Source organism: Podarcis muralis, chromosome 6 (genome assembly GCF_964188315.1).
Source record: "Podarcis muralis chromosome 6, rPodMur119.hap1.1, whole genome shotgun sequence".
In the NCBI taxonomy this organism is placed as follows: Eukaryota; Metazoa; Chordata; class Lepidosauria; order Squamata; family Lacertidae; genus Podarcis; species Podarcis muralis.
In genome coordinates this window covers 90,852,309-90,865,694 of record NC_135660.1, presented here as the reverse complement: position 1 = coordinate 90,865,694, position 13,386 = coordinate 90,852,309, and the positions used below count along the sequence as shown (strand labels likewise).

The 13,386-nt window shown below is 40.1% G+C and overlaps 1 protein-coding gene across 2 annotated transcripts in view; it reads left to right on the top strand.

Moving 5' to 3' along the window:
- The window catches only part of NSD2 (nuclear receptor binding SET domain protein 2), an 80,195-nt gene that overhangs the window by 21,414 nt on the left and 45,395 nt on the right, over positions 1-13,386 (top strand). For both annotated transcript variants that reach the window (XM_028728858.2, XM_028728860.2), the window contains 4 exons: positions 505-987; positions 5,893-6,037; positions 6,975-7,052; positions 8,292-8,410. In XM_028728858.2, coding sequence (XP_028584691.1) covers positions 505-987; positions 5,893-6,037; positions 6,975-7,052; positions 8,292-8,410 — 825 coding nt within the window. The remainder of the gene's footprint in view (positions 1-504; positions 988-5,892; positions 6,038-6,974; positions 7,053-8,291; positions 8,411-13,386) is intronic.

Here is a 13,386-nt window from a genome sequence, read left to right as displayed (position 1 = left end):
CAGCACCACCCGCGTCCCTCATTTCAATTTATATACCGTCCTTTATCCAAAGATCCCAGGGTGGTATACAACATTAGTAACATGATTTACACATCATAATAACAGGCCATAGAATAAAGAGGATTGTTTTCGCCTGGCTCCTAAAGATATTCAATGATGACACGAGGTGAGCCTCTCTCTCGAGGGCATTCTACAGGTGCCACCACAGAAAAGGCCCGTTCTCATGTTGTCACATTTGCAGTTTTAGCATAATGCCATAGCTCAGCCATGTTACTTCGTATGTCATGTTGTTATTGGGTGTATTCCTGCTTCAGCTATGGCACATTTCTTTCCAAGTCATTGTTCCCTGCACAATTCAGCATCCCTTGTTTAGTAGCATATATCTTTTTACATTTTGGGAGTAAAAGCTTCATTTGAATATATTAATAGGAGACCGACATTTTTCATGATCCCTACGGGTAAGGGTTTAGTTTCATTCTCTTTTGTTGATGTGCTTCTCTGCAGATGCTAAAACCTGTTTCAGGAAAACTACGCCCCCAGTGGGAGATGGGTCTTAAGCAAGCAAAAGATGCATTGTCCCTGACAGCGGAGGAACGAAAAGTCAAGTACACCTTCATTTACGTTAGGGGAAGACCTCTTCTCAATCCTCAAGTGGCCAAAGAAGCAGGTCTTGCTGTGAAGTCTCTGGAGGAAATGGATAAAATTTACACAGATGAAGACATTTCTCAGACTTTGAAATCAAAGAAAGAATCTGATATTCCTACCAAGAGGAGGAGGAGAGCAAAACTGCTTGCATTGAATGAATCAGACGAAGGCATTGAACCAGTTAAGAATATCACCCCTGAAAAAGTCCTTGAAGGCAGAGAAGCCAAAAGGAGCACAGGGTCTCCTGTTGCTAGGAAAAAAGTTGTTGCGTACACCCCACGAAACAGAAAGGGAGATGCAGTTTCTCAGTTCTTGGTTTTTTGTCAGAAGCACAGAGATGAGGTTTGTGCATTTGCCTTCAGAACTTGTATTACGAAGCTTAATTCATATGCATATCTGTTTTCCTTGTGATAGTGTCCCAGAGGTGCCACAAGCACTCTTAATACATGAACTCTCTCTGTTCTCTCATAAATATACACACATGCACACATGTGTGCATACAGAAACCTATTAATATACCCCATCTTTCCTCAAAAGGAGATCAAGCATAATGCACGGGGTTAACTTTTTTTCTCCTGCCATCAAACATGTGAAATAGTTTAAATTGAGAGAGTGACTTGTGATGGCCTAGAAGCATTTGATCCCCAAAGCAGCATTATGCATTGACTTACCTGCATAAATGGGCTTTTTAATCCAAACAGAAGTCTTGGTTATTGAGGGTGGAACTGTGAACATTTCTTCAGTGTTGTGGTCAAGGTAGATAATGTAAACCAGTTCAGATCTCATCCTCACTTCAACCACTATTCTGTATACAGACTTAAAGGGTTGTCCATCTCTGACCCAGTGTCTGTTTGTTCTGAGTTTTCTCTGGTGGGGCAGTTCAGTTTGGAGGGCAGATTTAGGGTGGAAAAACAGCATAGATGAAAGGTTAAGCCCTGTGTGTATTTTGCAGCCTCAATCATTACCTTGGCAGATGCTTTGAGGGAAAGGGGGATATGTGCTTGAATCTTATGTTTGTGTGTATAGAAACGGTGGTCTTGGTAGCAGAGTACTCCTGATGATGAAGAGAGAATCATAAATTGAAAATGAGCACCTTTTAGTGGTATTTTAGTAAGTGAAACATACACCAAAATTTTCCAGGCAAAGGCCAAAAGTATCTGAGGCAACATGAGTACAGCTATTAAGAGAGCTTGGCGCATTTGCAAAGAACTTCCACTTTTGTTTTGATTAATCACAGTTTAGAGTGTCACCCGAACCCTGAACTGTGGTTAATCTTTATCGTGGAAAGTTGGCGCAAGCCACCTTCATAATCAGTGGCTTGAAGTTGGCTTGTTACAACATATTTATGATTAGCTGCAGCTTTTGGATATCATGACAAGGTGTGGCAAGTCTGAAAAAGACCTCACCATTTATGGTTGGTTTAGAGAGAAACAAACTACAAGCCCAGGTTTGGATGATTAGGCAAGCCAGACTGGCCTGGTTTGTTCACTTTTTCAGTGTTAGGACCACATTTCTTTGTGGGTAATGTTTTGGAATCTTCATGAGTGGATGCAGCCAGAGCCAAAAGTGGGTGAGGCCAGAGTCAAAAGTAGGCAGACTTTCACCTTTTGCACAATAGGTTGCATTCCAGCCACACAAAAGCCAAATGTTTCAACCCCCTCTCCATTCCTCCATCCTCTTGTCTCCGCGCAAGCAAAAGGCATCACAGTTCAAGTACACATTCCAGCAGTTGAGGAGGGAGTGAAGTAAAGGCAGTGAAGGGTGTAGCCTGGCAAAGGATAGTGGCCTAGGTCCCAAGGACTGGATAGAGGAGGCTAAAAGGCTGCATTAGCCTGAGATTCACCTTCTCTGTCTTCAACCATAGTACAAACCAGGCCATTATCACTGTCATTTGTGCTGTAGATTTTTACATATCAAAGAACAAAAATCAGTCTATCGCAAGAATTGTTCACTAGATTAGATATCTATAATTTTTTCATTTTATTTTTATGTTTTGAACAATTGAATAGTTTCTGGCAGTGTTAGAAACTGAGATATCAAAGCTAGGAGCCTAGATTATGGGTGCAACAATGGAATGTCTAGGCATGCTTTTTTATAAGAAGACTACAAAGTTGAAAATGAATGAGCGGCAGCTAAAATATTATGTTCCTTTTTCGCATGGTATAGTCCTTCTCCTGCCCACCCACCCCCCTAATATTCTTAAGAGGGTCTCTTACCCAGTCTTCAGAGAGTGACTGAAAGTGGGGAGGCAGAAGAAGGTCCTCCTTTCCTTCCACTCTGCAGTTTTAATCTGAAATTGTAGGTGCAGTACTGCGCCCAGAGCTCAGAAACTGTTTGCACTAATGAAATTCCCTATTGCAAAATGCTCGTAGAACAATGAGGGAGTTTCGAACACTGGTTTTCTCTCTCCCTACCACAGTTGTTTTAACAGAGGGTCCCATGTAGGTTTGCATGGGATCCTCTGCTAAAATGTTGGGGGTGGGGGCATCATTTTAGTAGGAAGTTCTGATTCACACCCCTTCCTGATTCAGGGAGGGGCTATGTGTCGGAATCCCCTGCTGAAAGGGGCAGTTTCCCTCTATTGTTTTAGCAGAAGACTCCGTGTATATTTGTACAGAACCCCCTCCCAAATCAGTGAGGGAAATTCCCCTTTTGGCAGCAGATGCAGATACGCCATGTGAAAAGTTGTGCTAAAGAGAAACACGTCCCTTTCCATTTCTCTCACCCATCAGTCCTCCCAGCCATCATGGGTCCTGTAGTTTCAGCTGGGATGGGGTGGGAATGGCAGGATCTTTCTCAGGAAGGGGAAGAGGACCCCACAGCTGACAGTGGGGGAAAGTTCAGGTAGTGAGAGAGTCCTGCACTGCCGTTGCCAGGCGCCAATCTCGGGGAGGCAGCATGAACTGGGCCAGTTCCTTCTCCATCTCTACAGAGCCAAGTTCCCAGGTAGCCGAATAGGTAGCTGGATTATGGGTGGAGCTGGTTGAATTGGAGGTGTGGTGAGAGCTGGAGAGTTCAACACAGGTCCCATCGCCAATGCCCCTCCCATCAGACATGCCCCTCCCCATCAAGAGCACCCGCCTGCAAGCAGAGTCTTCTCACTTGTGACCAACCAGAGCGGGAGGGGCAAGTCCATTGTTGGGATGCCTTTGCTTATGTCTAGCTGTGTATCCAAAAACTCCTACTTACAGATCATTGAACCATACACTTAGAGCTGATGCTGAGTGTGTGCTGATTTTATCAATAAAGCTTTCAGCATTTCCTGAGTTGAGATTTGGAGTGTTTCATCTGATGGTGGGAGTCAGGGCAGTGATGTCAGCTGATGGGGGGGGACTGCCTCACAGGTAAAATTTGGGCACCTGCCCCCCGCAGGCAGGCAGTTTCCTCATCCTCCCTTAAATTGACAAAATAGTTGGCATGTTCCATAAGAAATCCCCCAGCAGACCATCTTGATAACATATATTGAAACAAAAGGTGACAACCCTGGACATTTGATATTTCCTTAAATGTATCCCATGTCTTCATGGAATGTTATGGAGTCTGCTTTTAAATAACTATATAGTGGTGGCTTATTATGCCTATATGGAATGATGTGTGCCCCTGCAAATTAGGATGACACTTCAGGCTTCTGATGAACTGGATTATAGTCCACAAAGATTATGTCAGGGATGGGGAACTGGATCTAAGGGAACTTGCTCACCCTCCATGGGTCATTTTGACTGCTGGACGGGGTTACTGGTTTGTCAATCACTTGGTGTCATGTTCAAAGCTCTGGGAGAAAATGGAGAATTATCTGCCTTTGGTTGTCCTCTTGCCTTTTTTTGGTGTGCCCCTGTTGATTTTTTGACGGCTTTTGATACCGTTGACCATGGCTTTTTTGTGGAGAGGCTGTTGGGAGTGGGTGGCATTGCTTTGCTAACTGGACGACCACTTAGGGAATTTTGTACGACCCTGTGGAACCTTCAGTGTTGAGAAGCCAGGGTTTGATTTTATCCCCCATGCTGTTTAAAATGTATATGAAACCACTGAATGGGATCATCCGCCATTTTGGAGTGTGCCGTCAGCAATATGCTGATGCTGCACAGCTTTAGTTCTTTACGGCTGCAGGTGTAGCAGCAGGTGTGCTGAATCAGTGTCTTGCCTTAGTAATGGACTGGGTGAAAGCCAATAAACTTAAGCTCAATCCGGACAAAACTGAGGAACTATTTGTGGGTGGTTACCTAGACCGGATGAGTGGGATGTGTCCTGCTCTAGATGGAATTGCACTTTTTCTGAAGGACCTAGTACATCACCAGTCTCAGGGTGGTGGTGAACAGCTCTCCTAGCTCCCCCTCTGTGGATGCTGAGCAAGCTGCTGTCAGTTGCAATGCCCCCCCAGAGCATGTAGCTGCTGGCAGTTCTTGGGCTGGGTTAGCAACATCACAGATCTTGTAGTTGCTGGGCTGACCCCTCCCTCCTATACTCATGGGTTGACTGAAGTGCTCTCAGCAGTGGTACCAAGCATGCAGCTGCTCAGCAGGGTGGCCTAGCAGTGTGATTCCCCCAGCATTAAATAAAGCACAGGGCGAAAATCTGTAAGCAAGGGCAAGCAAGGAGGAATTGCCTGAGCGACCAAATGAACTGAATGCCTGCAGCATTGCCCAGAAAAGGCTAAGTTGAAGGTGGCTTTTGGCTCTGTTCTTCCGTGAGACGATGAAGAAAGGGTGAGAGAGCAGAGAATTCATGGCAGAGACAGGACTCAAACCGGGGACTTCCTGACTCATAGCTCAGTTTCTTGACCCCAGGCCATGGTAGCCTTCCACATGTTGCTGGACTACAGCTCCCATCCTCCTTGACCATTGACTGTTTTGGCTGAGACAGATGGGACTTGGGTCTAACAACACCTGGAGGATCACAGATGCTGTGCCAGATCAGAAGTTTTCCACTTCATAATTACAGATCATATTTACCTGTTTAGAAAAAAATGCTCTACTTTTCCTTATAAAATAAACTCAAAAATCTTTGTACACAAATGGAAAAATAACAGCAAGCACAATAAAATGTTCAAATTAATGTAAAGCCAGTTCAGATTACTAAATTATGCTAATAAGCATACATAAATGCATACAAATAAATATTTTGCCTTCTGGATCCCACAGTATGAAAAGGAAACTTAATCTCTACTTTATTACTTTTAGATGCAGAGTGTTAGTTTTAACTACGTATATGTTTTAATTCCTACTTTGAACAAGTATTGTGTTTGTTCAGGTGATTGCTGAACATCCAGATGCCTCGAGTGACGAAATTGAAGAGCTGCTGGAATCACAGTGGAACATGCTTAGTGAAAAACAGAAAGCACGCTATAACACAAAATTTGCCATAGTGACCTCTCCTAAATCTGAAGAAGACACTGGTAAACGTAAAACTGTGCTAGTATACTCTAACTAAGTTTAATATATGTGGTGGTGTTAACCTAAGCACACAGCTTGAGACTTGTAGGGGGGCGGGCAGACTTTGCTGTTCTCCACTTCTAATTTTGGTGTGTCGTGATGATAGCCGTGAATGCAGTCTTTACAATAAAAGTCAATAATGTCTGCATTTCTTGGTCATTGTTCTGCGGAGTTTTTCTGTGTAAAACTACTGTTTAGATATTGCTGGTTTCTCATTCCCTTCCTGTCTATAAGCAGCTGCCTCACTGTTAGCAAAGTGAGAATGGTGGAAATGAGGAGAAATAACCTTAGCATTTAAATGTTATCATTAAACATAATCAGACTTCTTAAAATTACAGTGTCATTTGTAATTTTATTTCCCTTTATAATAAGTGAAACTGTTGACACGTGCATAAACATCAGAAATGCATGTTTCCAAATTATAAATGACCAATTGAGCACTGTGCTGGTCTTCTAGAATAGCATCACAGCCTGCAAGGCATTTTGGTTGGTTGGTTGATATTAACACTTCGCTCAATATCCCGATATAGTACTAAAAGTTCTTTGGAATAATGAATAAACCTGAAGGAGAAAGGGAGGGAATTATATGAGTGATCTTTCTCAGTAAAAGTAGTAGCAGTAGTAGTAATAAAGTAATAAATATTTAGCATATTAACTTCATTAGATTATTATGGAAATTTTAAGCCATCAGGTTGCTGCTTTGGGCAATGAGTGGAATGAAGGTGTGTTTGACAGGTTTGTCAGTTTTGGAAAAAAAATGTATAAAAAGTGCAGTCAGTTTTGTTATCTGTGTATGAAATAACATCTTGTGGGAAAGTTAACAGCTTTGTCTTAATGTGTAAAATAATGGATGTCTATTTTAAAACAAACAACACTGCACAACATTCTGTATCTCTAAAGGTTCGTCACAGAAGAATATGGGCGAGGCCAAGCGTAAAGTGTTTCAAGAATCCCCTAAAAGGAGATCAAGATCCAGAAGTAATTGAAATCTGTGCTGTGTACTATTAATTCATTATGAGTAATTCTTAAGTCTGCCTTTTATGTAATTGCTCACAAATCATCGTTTTTCTCTCAGATGTTGTGTTCCTTTGGCTTCAGAATTTTTATGGCTCCCGAATTAAATACTTGAGTGCTGTAGTGCTGAATTTTGTTCAACTTCCTGATAGCTTCGTCCTACAAAATAACCGAAATGAATATAGCTTACTTCATATCTATACAATATGTATTTCATGCTTGGGCATGTTTTTAGCAGTCTGCAAATGATCACCATTGTATGCCAGTATAGATTATGCCAATATATTATGTTCAGAAAGCAGTGGCGTAGTATATAATAACTGCTGGCTGTGGTATTTTTAAGCTTCCTAATTGACATGAATCATGTCTGGACAGTTATCTGTAGCTGTAAAAAAAATTAGTTTATTAGCATTTGTTACAGGATATCATATTATGTTCTGAAGTTGAAGTTCGGACTGTTACATGAAGCAGCTGCTCCTCAAGGCACTTCTGCTGAGATGGGGAAAGCAGCTGAGATGAAGTTCATTACTATTACTTTTTCCATATAGATTCAGACTGCTAAGAAGTTTGCCTTTTTTTAAAGTAAGTCTTTACACCAGAGCAGAGCTGTTGAAACATAGATTGGCTGCTGATCCTTTTGTCTTGGAGCTACCTCTCTGTAACATGGAATTTGACTACTTCATCTCCCCTCAATATGTAAACATTCAGGGTGTTGATGGCAACTGTTCTTCTAGGCTTTGTTTGAGACAGAATATTTAAAACGGGGTTTTCTTGGCCTTCGTACAAAATAAATTCACATGCTACATGTATTGCTATACGTCTGCCAAATTGTGGGAGAAATGGCACTAGTGATCTCACAGACAGGGGTAACTGAAGCCTTCTATTGTATAAGACCTTAATTCCTGGAAGAAATTATTTTAAACCAAGAGTAAGACTTCAAATTGTGGGTCCATTGGTAAATTGCTTGAAACAAGAAAACGAATGTTAACTTGCGCAATAACCATGTGGTGTGTTTTGATAAGAAGCTTAGCCCTGAAAGATTTGTACTGTAAAACTAGTTTAGAAACAGGACTTCCAAGCCCCAGGCTTTTAAGGGTTAATAAAGCATATGAAAACTGATGAAAACTAGATGAGTTCAAGATACTTTCTAAATGAGCTTTAGATCTTTTTCATGTAAGTTTCCCCCCATCCCCCTGCTCCAAGGTAACTTACATGGAAATAAAAGGAAACCAATAAAGAGGACAAGGAAACCTAAAGAAGATTTTGAACTTCAGGAACTTCCTAGGAAAAGGCTCAGGATGGATAAGAAGAATTACCTAAAGGTAACTACATTGTTGGCTTGTTTGGTACATTATAATAGCACCAGACTTTCAGTTTTTCAGAGTTTCTATAATGTTCTGCTTCACTGCAAACAAATGCATTAGCTATGAAGTGGTTACTCAGAATGAATTTAGAACACAAGTTTGGGGTGTATTTGAATACATCCTCTAGGATGTCATATGCATCATTGAATGTGACTCTTCCTGGACCTTTTTGCCAAGTAAGTGGGAGAGGTGTTGTCAGGAAGCCGGGGGGGGGGGGGGATAATGGACTGTATTTGGGAAAACAAATAACTCAAATGGCTCTTTTCCTCAGGAACACTATATAGGAATATCACTGCTTTAGAGAGCCATCACTGCTTTTTTAATGCAGCGTTCCCGGAGCACTAATCCTCTTTCCATCTGAGACCTATTTGCATATCTAACTACCCTTCACAATGAGCAAAGGGGCAGAAACGCTGAATTTTAATAGGCCTCAATTCCAGAATTAAGATGGACATAAATAAGTGAGAAAGAACGAGCATAGCTAGACCACACACCATTTCCACATTGGGTTTAAACGCTCACTTGCTAATAATGTTCAACCAAAATTAGCTCTCCTGGAACTTAAGCTCATTAGATCTTGTCCTGCCATTTGGCAGAAGAGAACGCATCTTTGCCCTTTTCTGTGTGATGGCCTTTCAGTTTTTAAATAATGTCTTCTCCAGGCTAAACATACCCAGATCTTTTAATCATTTCTCATACCTCTGACCATCTTCGTTGCTCTTCTCTGAATGCATCCCAGTTTGTGCAGTGCAGAGCAATAGGGCAACTTTCTGAAATATTTTGCTATGCAAAATGTAATTGTACACTAAAGTCATGTGAACACCAGTGGCCATCTTTAATACATAGATCATGGGATATATTTTATAACAACCTTTAAAAACAAACTTTGAGGTTAGGACATGCATGCTTAAAATTGCTTTCAGTGTTGTACAATTCAGTATCAGAAATCAGTATACAATAAAGTAGGTTTCTGTGGGCTCCTGTTGATTGTGGGGCTGGTGTTTTCTCGGTTTGGATTAGAGTGCATTGACTTTCTGCTCTTTGATTCTATGAGTGCAGCAATTTCTCAGTTCTTGTTCATGATGGAGTTATTTGCACATAAATTGAAAATATGCATGAGGTGAGCTTTGTTGTTCTTACTCAAGGTAGCCCAGAATTTGCAGAACTGTTGGTTAAGTTACACTTTACGTAAGTAAAGCTTAATCTTAAACAAATGAGACTCTTACCTGAATGTGTACTCAGAATTTCAGTGTTAATCATTCATGGAAGAATCTTTTAGACCATAAACTTATAACTTAGTATATTTAAGGCTTGATTCAGACATCTTTCTAGAGTGCAAATTGGGGGGGGGGGGGGTGTCTGCTTGTTTGGAATTTGAGGATTCCGTTCCTGTCTAACAGTGTTCTGAACAATTGGGAGGGGAGAAGAAGGTTTAGGAACTGATGGATAGCCCTCATTTTCTTGAATATGGAGCTTTTCTTTTTTTTTTTTAATAATAAATTTTTATTAGTTTTCCATAAATAAAGAATAAACAAAACAAAAACATAGACATAAACAAACAAAAACATGACTTCCCCATACCACCCCTTTCCTGCATTCTTGTTTCAAGATTTTTTAGCAACCCTCTGATCATAACTTAAATATATTTCATGTATTTAACTTCAGTTAATTATTAATACAACTGTAGTTCTTTATCTCTTATAACTCTGAGCCCCTAATTTTCCAAATTACAACAGTTTTTAAGATAAACTTTGAATTTGTTCCAGTCTTCATCCACCGCCTCTTTCCCCCGGTCTCGAATTCTGCCAGTCATCTCTGCCAGTCCCATATAGTCGATCACCTTCGTCTGCCATTCTTCCAACGTGGGTAAATCTTGCGTCTTCCAATACTTTGCTAGAAGAATTCTTGCTGCTGTGGTGGCGTACATAAAAAATGTCCTATCCTTCTTTGGCACCATTTGGCCCACCATACCCAAGAGAAAGGCCTCTGGTTTTTTAACAAACGTTCTCTTCAGAACTTTTTTTATTTCATTATAGATCATTTCCCAGAAAGCCTTAATCTTCGGGCAGGTCCACCAAAGGTGATAGAAGGTTCCCTCCGTTTCACTGCACTTCCAACACTTGTTATTGGGCAAATGATAGATCTTTGCTAACTTAGCAGGAGTCATGTACCACCTGTAGATCATTTTCATAATGTTTTCTTTTAAGGCATTGCATGCCGTAAATTTAACACCAGTGGTCCATAACTGCTCCCAGTCTGCAAATTCAATGTCATGCCCAATGTCCTGTGCCCATTTAATCATATTAGATTTCACCATTTCATCTTGAGTATTCCATTTCAACAGCAAGTTGTACATTCTTGACAAATTTTTAGTATTGGGTTCTAACAGTTCTGTTTCTAATTTTGACTTCTCCACCTGGAAGCCTTTCTTTCTGTCCTGTTTAAATACTTCATTTATCTGTCGATAATGTAACCAATCTCTCACCTTAAATTTCAGTTTCTCAAAACTCTGCAATTTTACATTTTCACCATCTTGTTCTATAATTTCACAATATTTAGGCCAATTAGAACCCATATTCAATTTTTTCACCTCTTTTGCTTCCATTGGTGACAACCACCTGGGGGTTTTACTTTCAAACAGGTCTTTATACTTAATCCAAACATTATACAAAGCTTTCCTCACCATATGGTTCTTAAAACCTTTATGCAATTTTACCTTGTCATACCATATATATGCATGCCAACCAAATCTGTTGTCAAATCCTTCAAGGTCCAAAATGTCTGTATTCTCGAGGAGCAGCCAATCTTTCAACCAGCAAAACGCTGCTGATTCATAGTAGAGTCTTAAGTCCGGCAGGGCAAAACCCCCTCTATCTTTCGCATCTGTTAATGTCTTAAATTTTATTCTTGGCTTTTTGCCCTGCCAAACAAATTTCGATATGTCTTTCTGCCACCTCTTGAAACAGTCCATCTTGTCTATTATTTGTAATGTCTGAAACAGAAATAACATTCTAGGCAATACATTCATTTTGATAACAGCAATTCTGCCTAACAAGGAAAGTTTCAGCCTTGACCATATGTCTAAATCTTTCTTAACTTCTGTCCAACATTTATCATAATTGTCTTTAAAAAGATTCACATTTTTCGATGTCAAATTCACCCCCAGGTACTTCACTTTTTTTGCTATCTCCAAACCTGTTTCATTCTGGAATGTCTCTTTTTCTTCATTTGTTAGGTTTTTTTCCAATACTTTAGTTTTTTGTTTGTTCAGTTTAAATCCTGCGACTTGACCAAATATCTCGATCAGTTCTAAAACTCTTTTTGTACTAGTGATTGGCTGTTGCAAAGTCAAAACTAGGTCATCTGCAAATGCCCTTAATTTATACTCTTTCACTCCGACCTGAATTCCTTTAACCAACTGGTCCTTTCTAATCATATTTAACAAAACCTCCAGAACTAGTATAAAAAGTAGGGGGGAAATAGGACATCCCTGTCGTGTTCCTTTCTCTATGGCTATCTCTTCCGTTACCACATTGTTCACAATTAGCTTTGCCTTCTGCTCAGAATAAATTGCACCTATACCATTTTCAAAACCTTGGCCTACCCCCATCCCTTGGAGATTCTTTTTCATAAAACTCCAACAAATATTGTCAAAGGCTTTCTCCGCGTCCACAAAAATCAAAACCGCTTTTCTGTTAATGTTCATTTCCAACAGCTCCACAATGTCTATTATGTTCCTCACATTGTCAGACATGTGTCTACCCGGGAGAAAGCCAGATTGATCCTTATGAATCTCACCTGTCAATACTTTCTTCAGTCTTTTTGCTAAAATGTCTGCAAAAATTTTGTAATCCACATTTAATAATGATATCGGGCGGTAGTTCTTAACCTGGTTCTTTTCAGTCTCGGTCTTTGGTATAAGTGAAATAAAAGCCTCTTTCCACGTTTCAGGTGCCTTTTTCCCCTCCAATATTTCATTGCAAACTTCTTTTAGTGGTTGCACTAGACCTTCTCTCAAAGCTTTATAATATCTAGCCGTCAGTCCGTCTGGTCCTGGAGACTTTCCCAGTTGTGCCTTTTGTATGGCCTCCTCTATTTCCTGTTCTGTTATTTTCTCATTCAAAATCAACTTGCCCTGTTCTGGAATTTTCGGTAGTCCATAATTTTTAAGAAATTCTTCTATTTCTTGTTCATTTACTGGCCCTTGTGTGTATAATTTCCTGAAAAAACTTTGGAAACAGTTACTTATCTCATTTGGCTTATGAACGTTCTTTCCCTCTATCTCCAAACAAGTAACTGTGTTCAATTTTTGTCTCTTTTTCAATTGCCATGCAAGGAGCTTCCCACACTTATCTGCAGACTCAAAAGTCCTTTGTCTCATTTGTTTAATTTTCCATTCTATCTCTTGATTTGTCAGTTCCATATATTGCGTCTGATAATATTTTATTTCTCTCAAAATTTCTTGAGACTTTGGTTTTGACCTCAGTTTCTTTTCTCCTTCCTTCATTTTTTCTAAAATTCTTTCTTTCCTTTCATTTTGCTTTTTCCTCTTGATTGAATTCTGTTGTATCAGGAAGCCTCTCATCACGGCTTTACTTGCGTCCCAAATTGTTCTTTTTTCCACATCTGTTCTCAAATTTATCTCGAAGTAATCTTTCAATGTCTTTAGGGCCTTTATACAGAATTGTTCATCTCTAAATAGGGAGTCATTCATTCTCCATCTAAAGGATCCAGTTGTTGTCATTTTCATTTCCATCTTTACGGCATTATGGTCGGAGCAGGTTTTTGGGCAGATTTCTACTTTTTTAATCTTTGTAGCCATCACACTAGATACCCAGATTTGGTCGATTCTCGTCCATGTCATTTTAGATTCCGAGAAAAAAGTTCCCTCTCTCTCGAGAGGATTCTTTGTTCTCCAAATATCAATCAAGTCC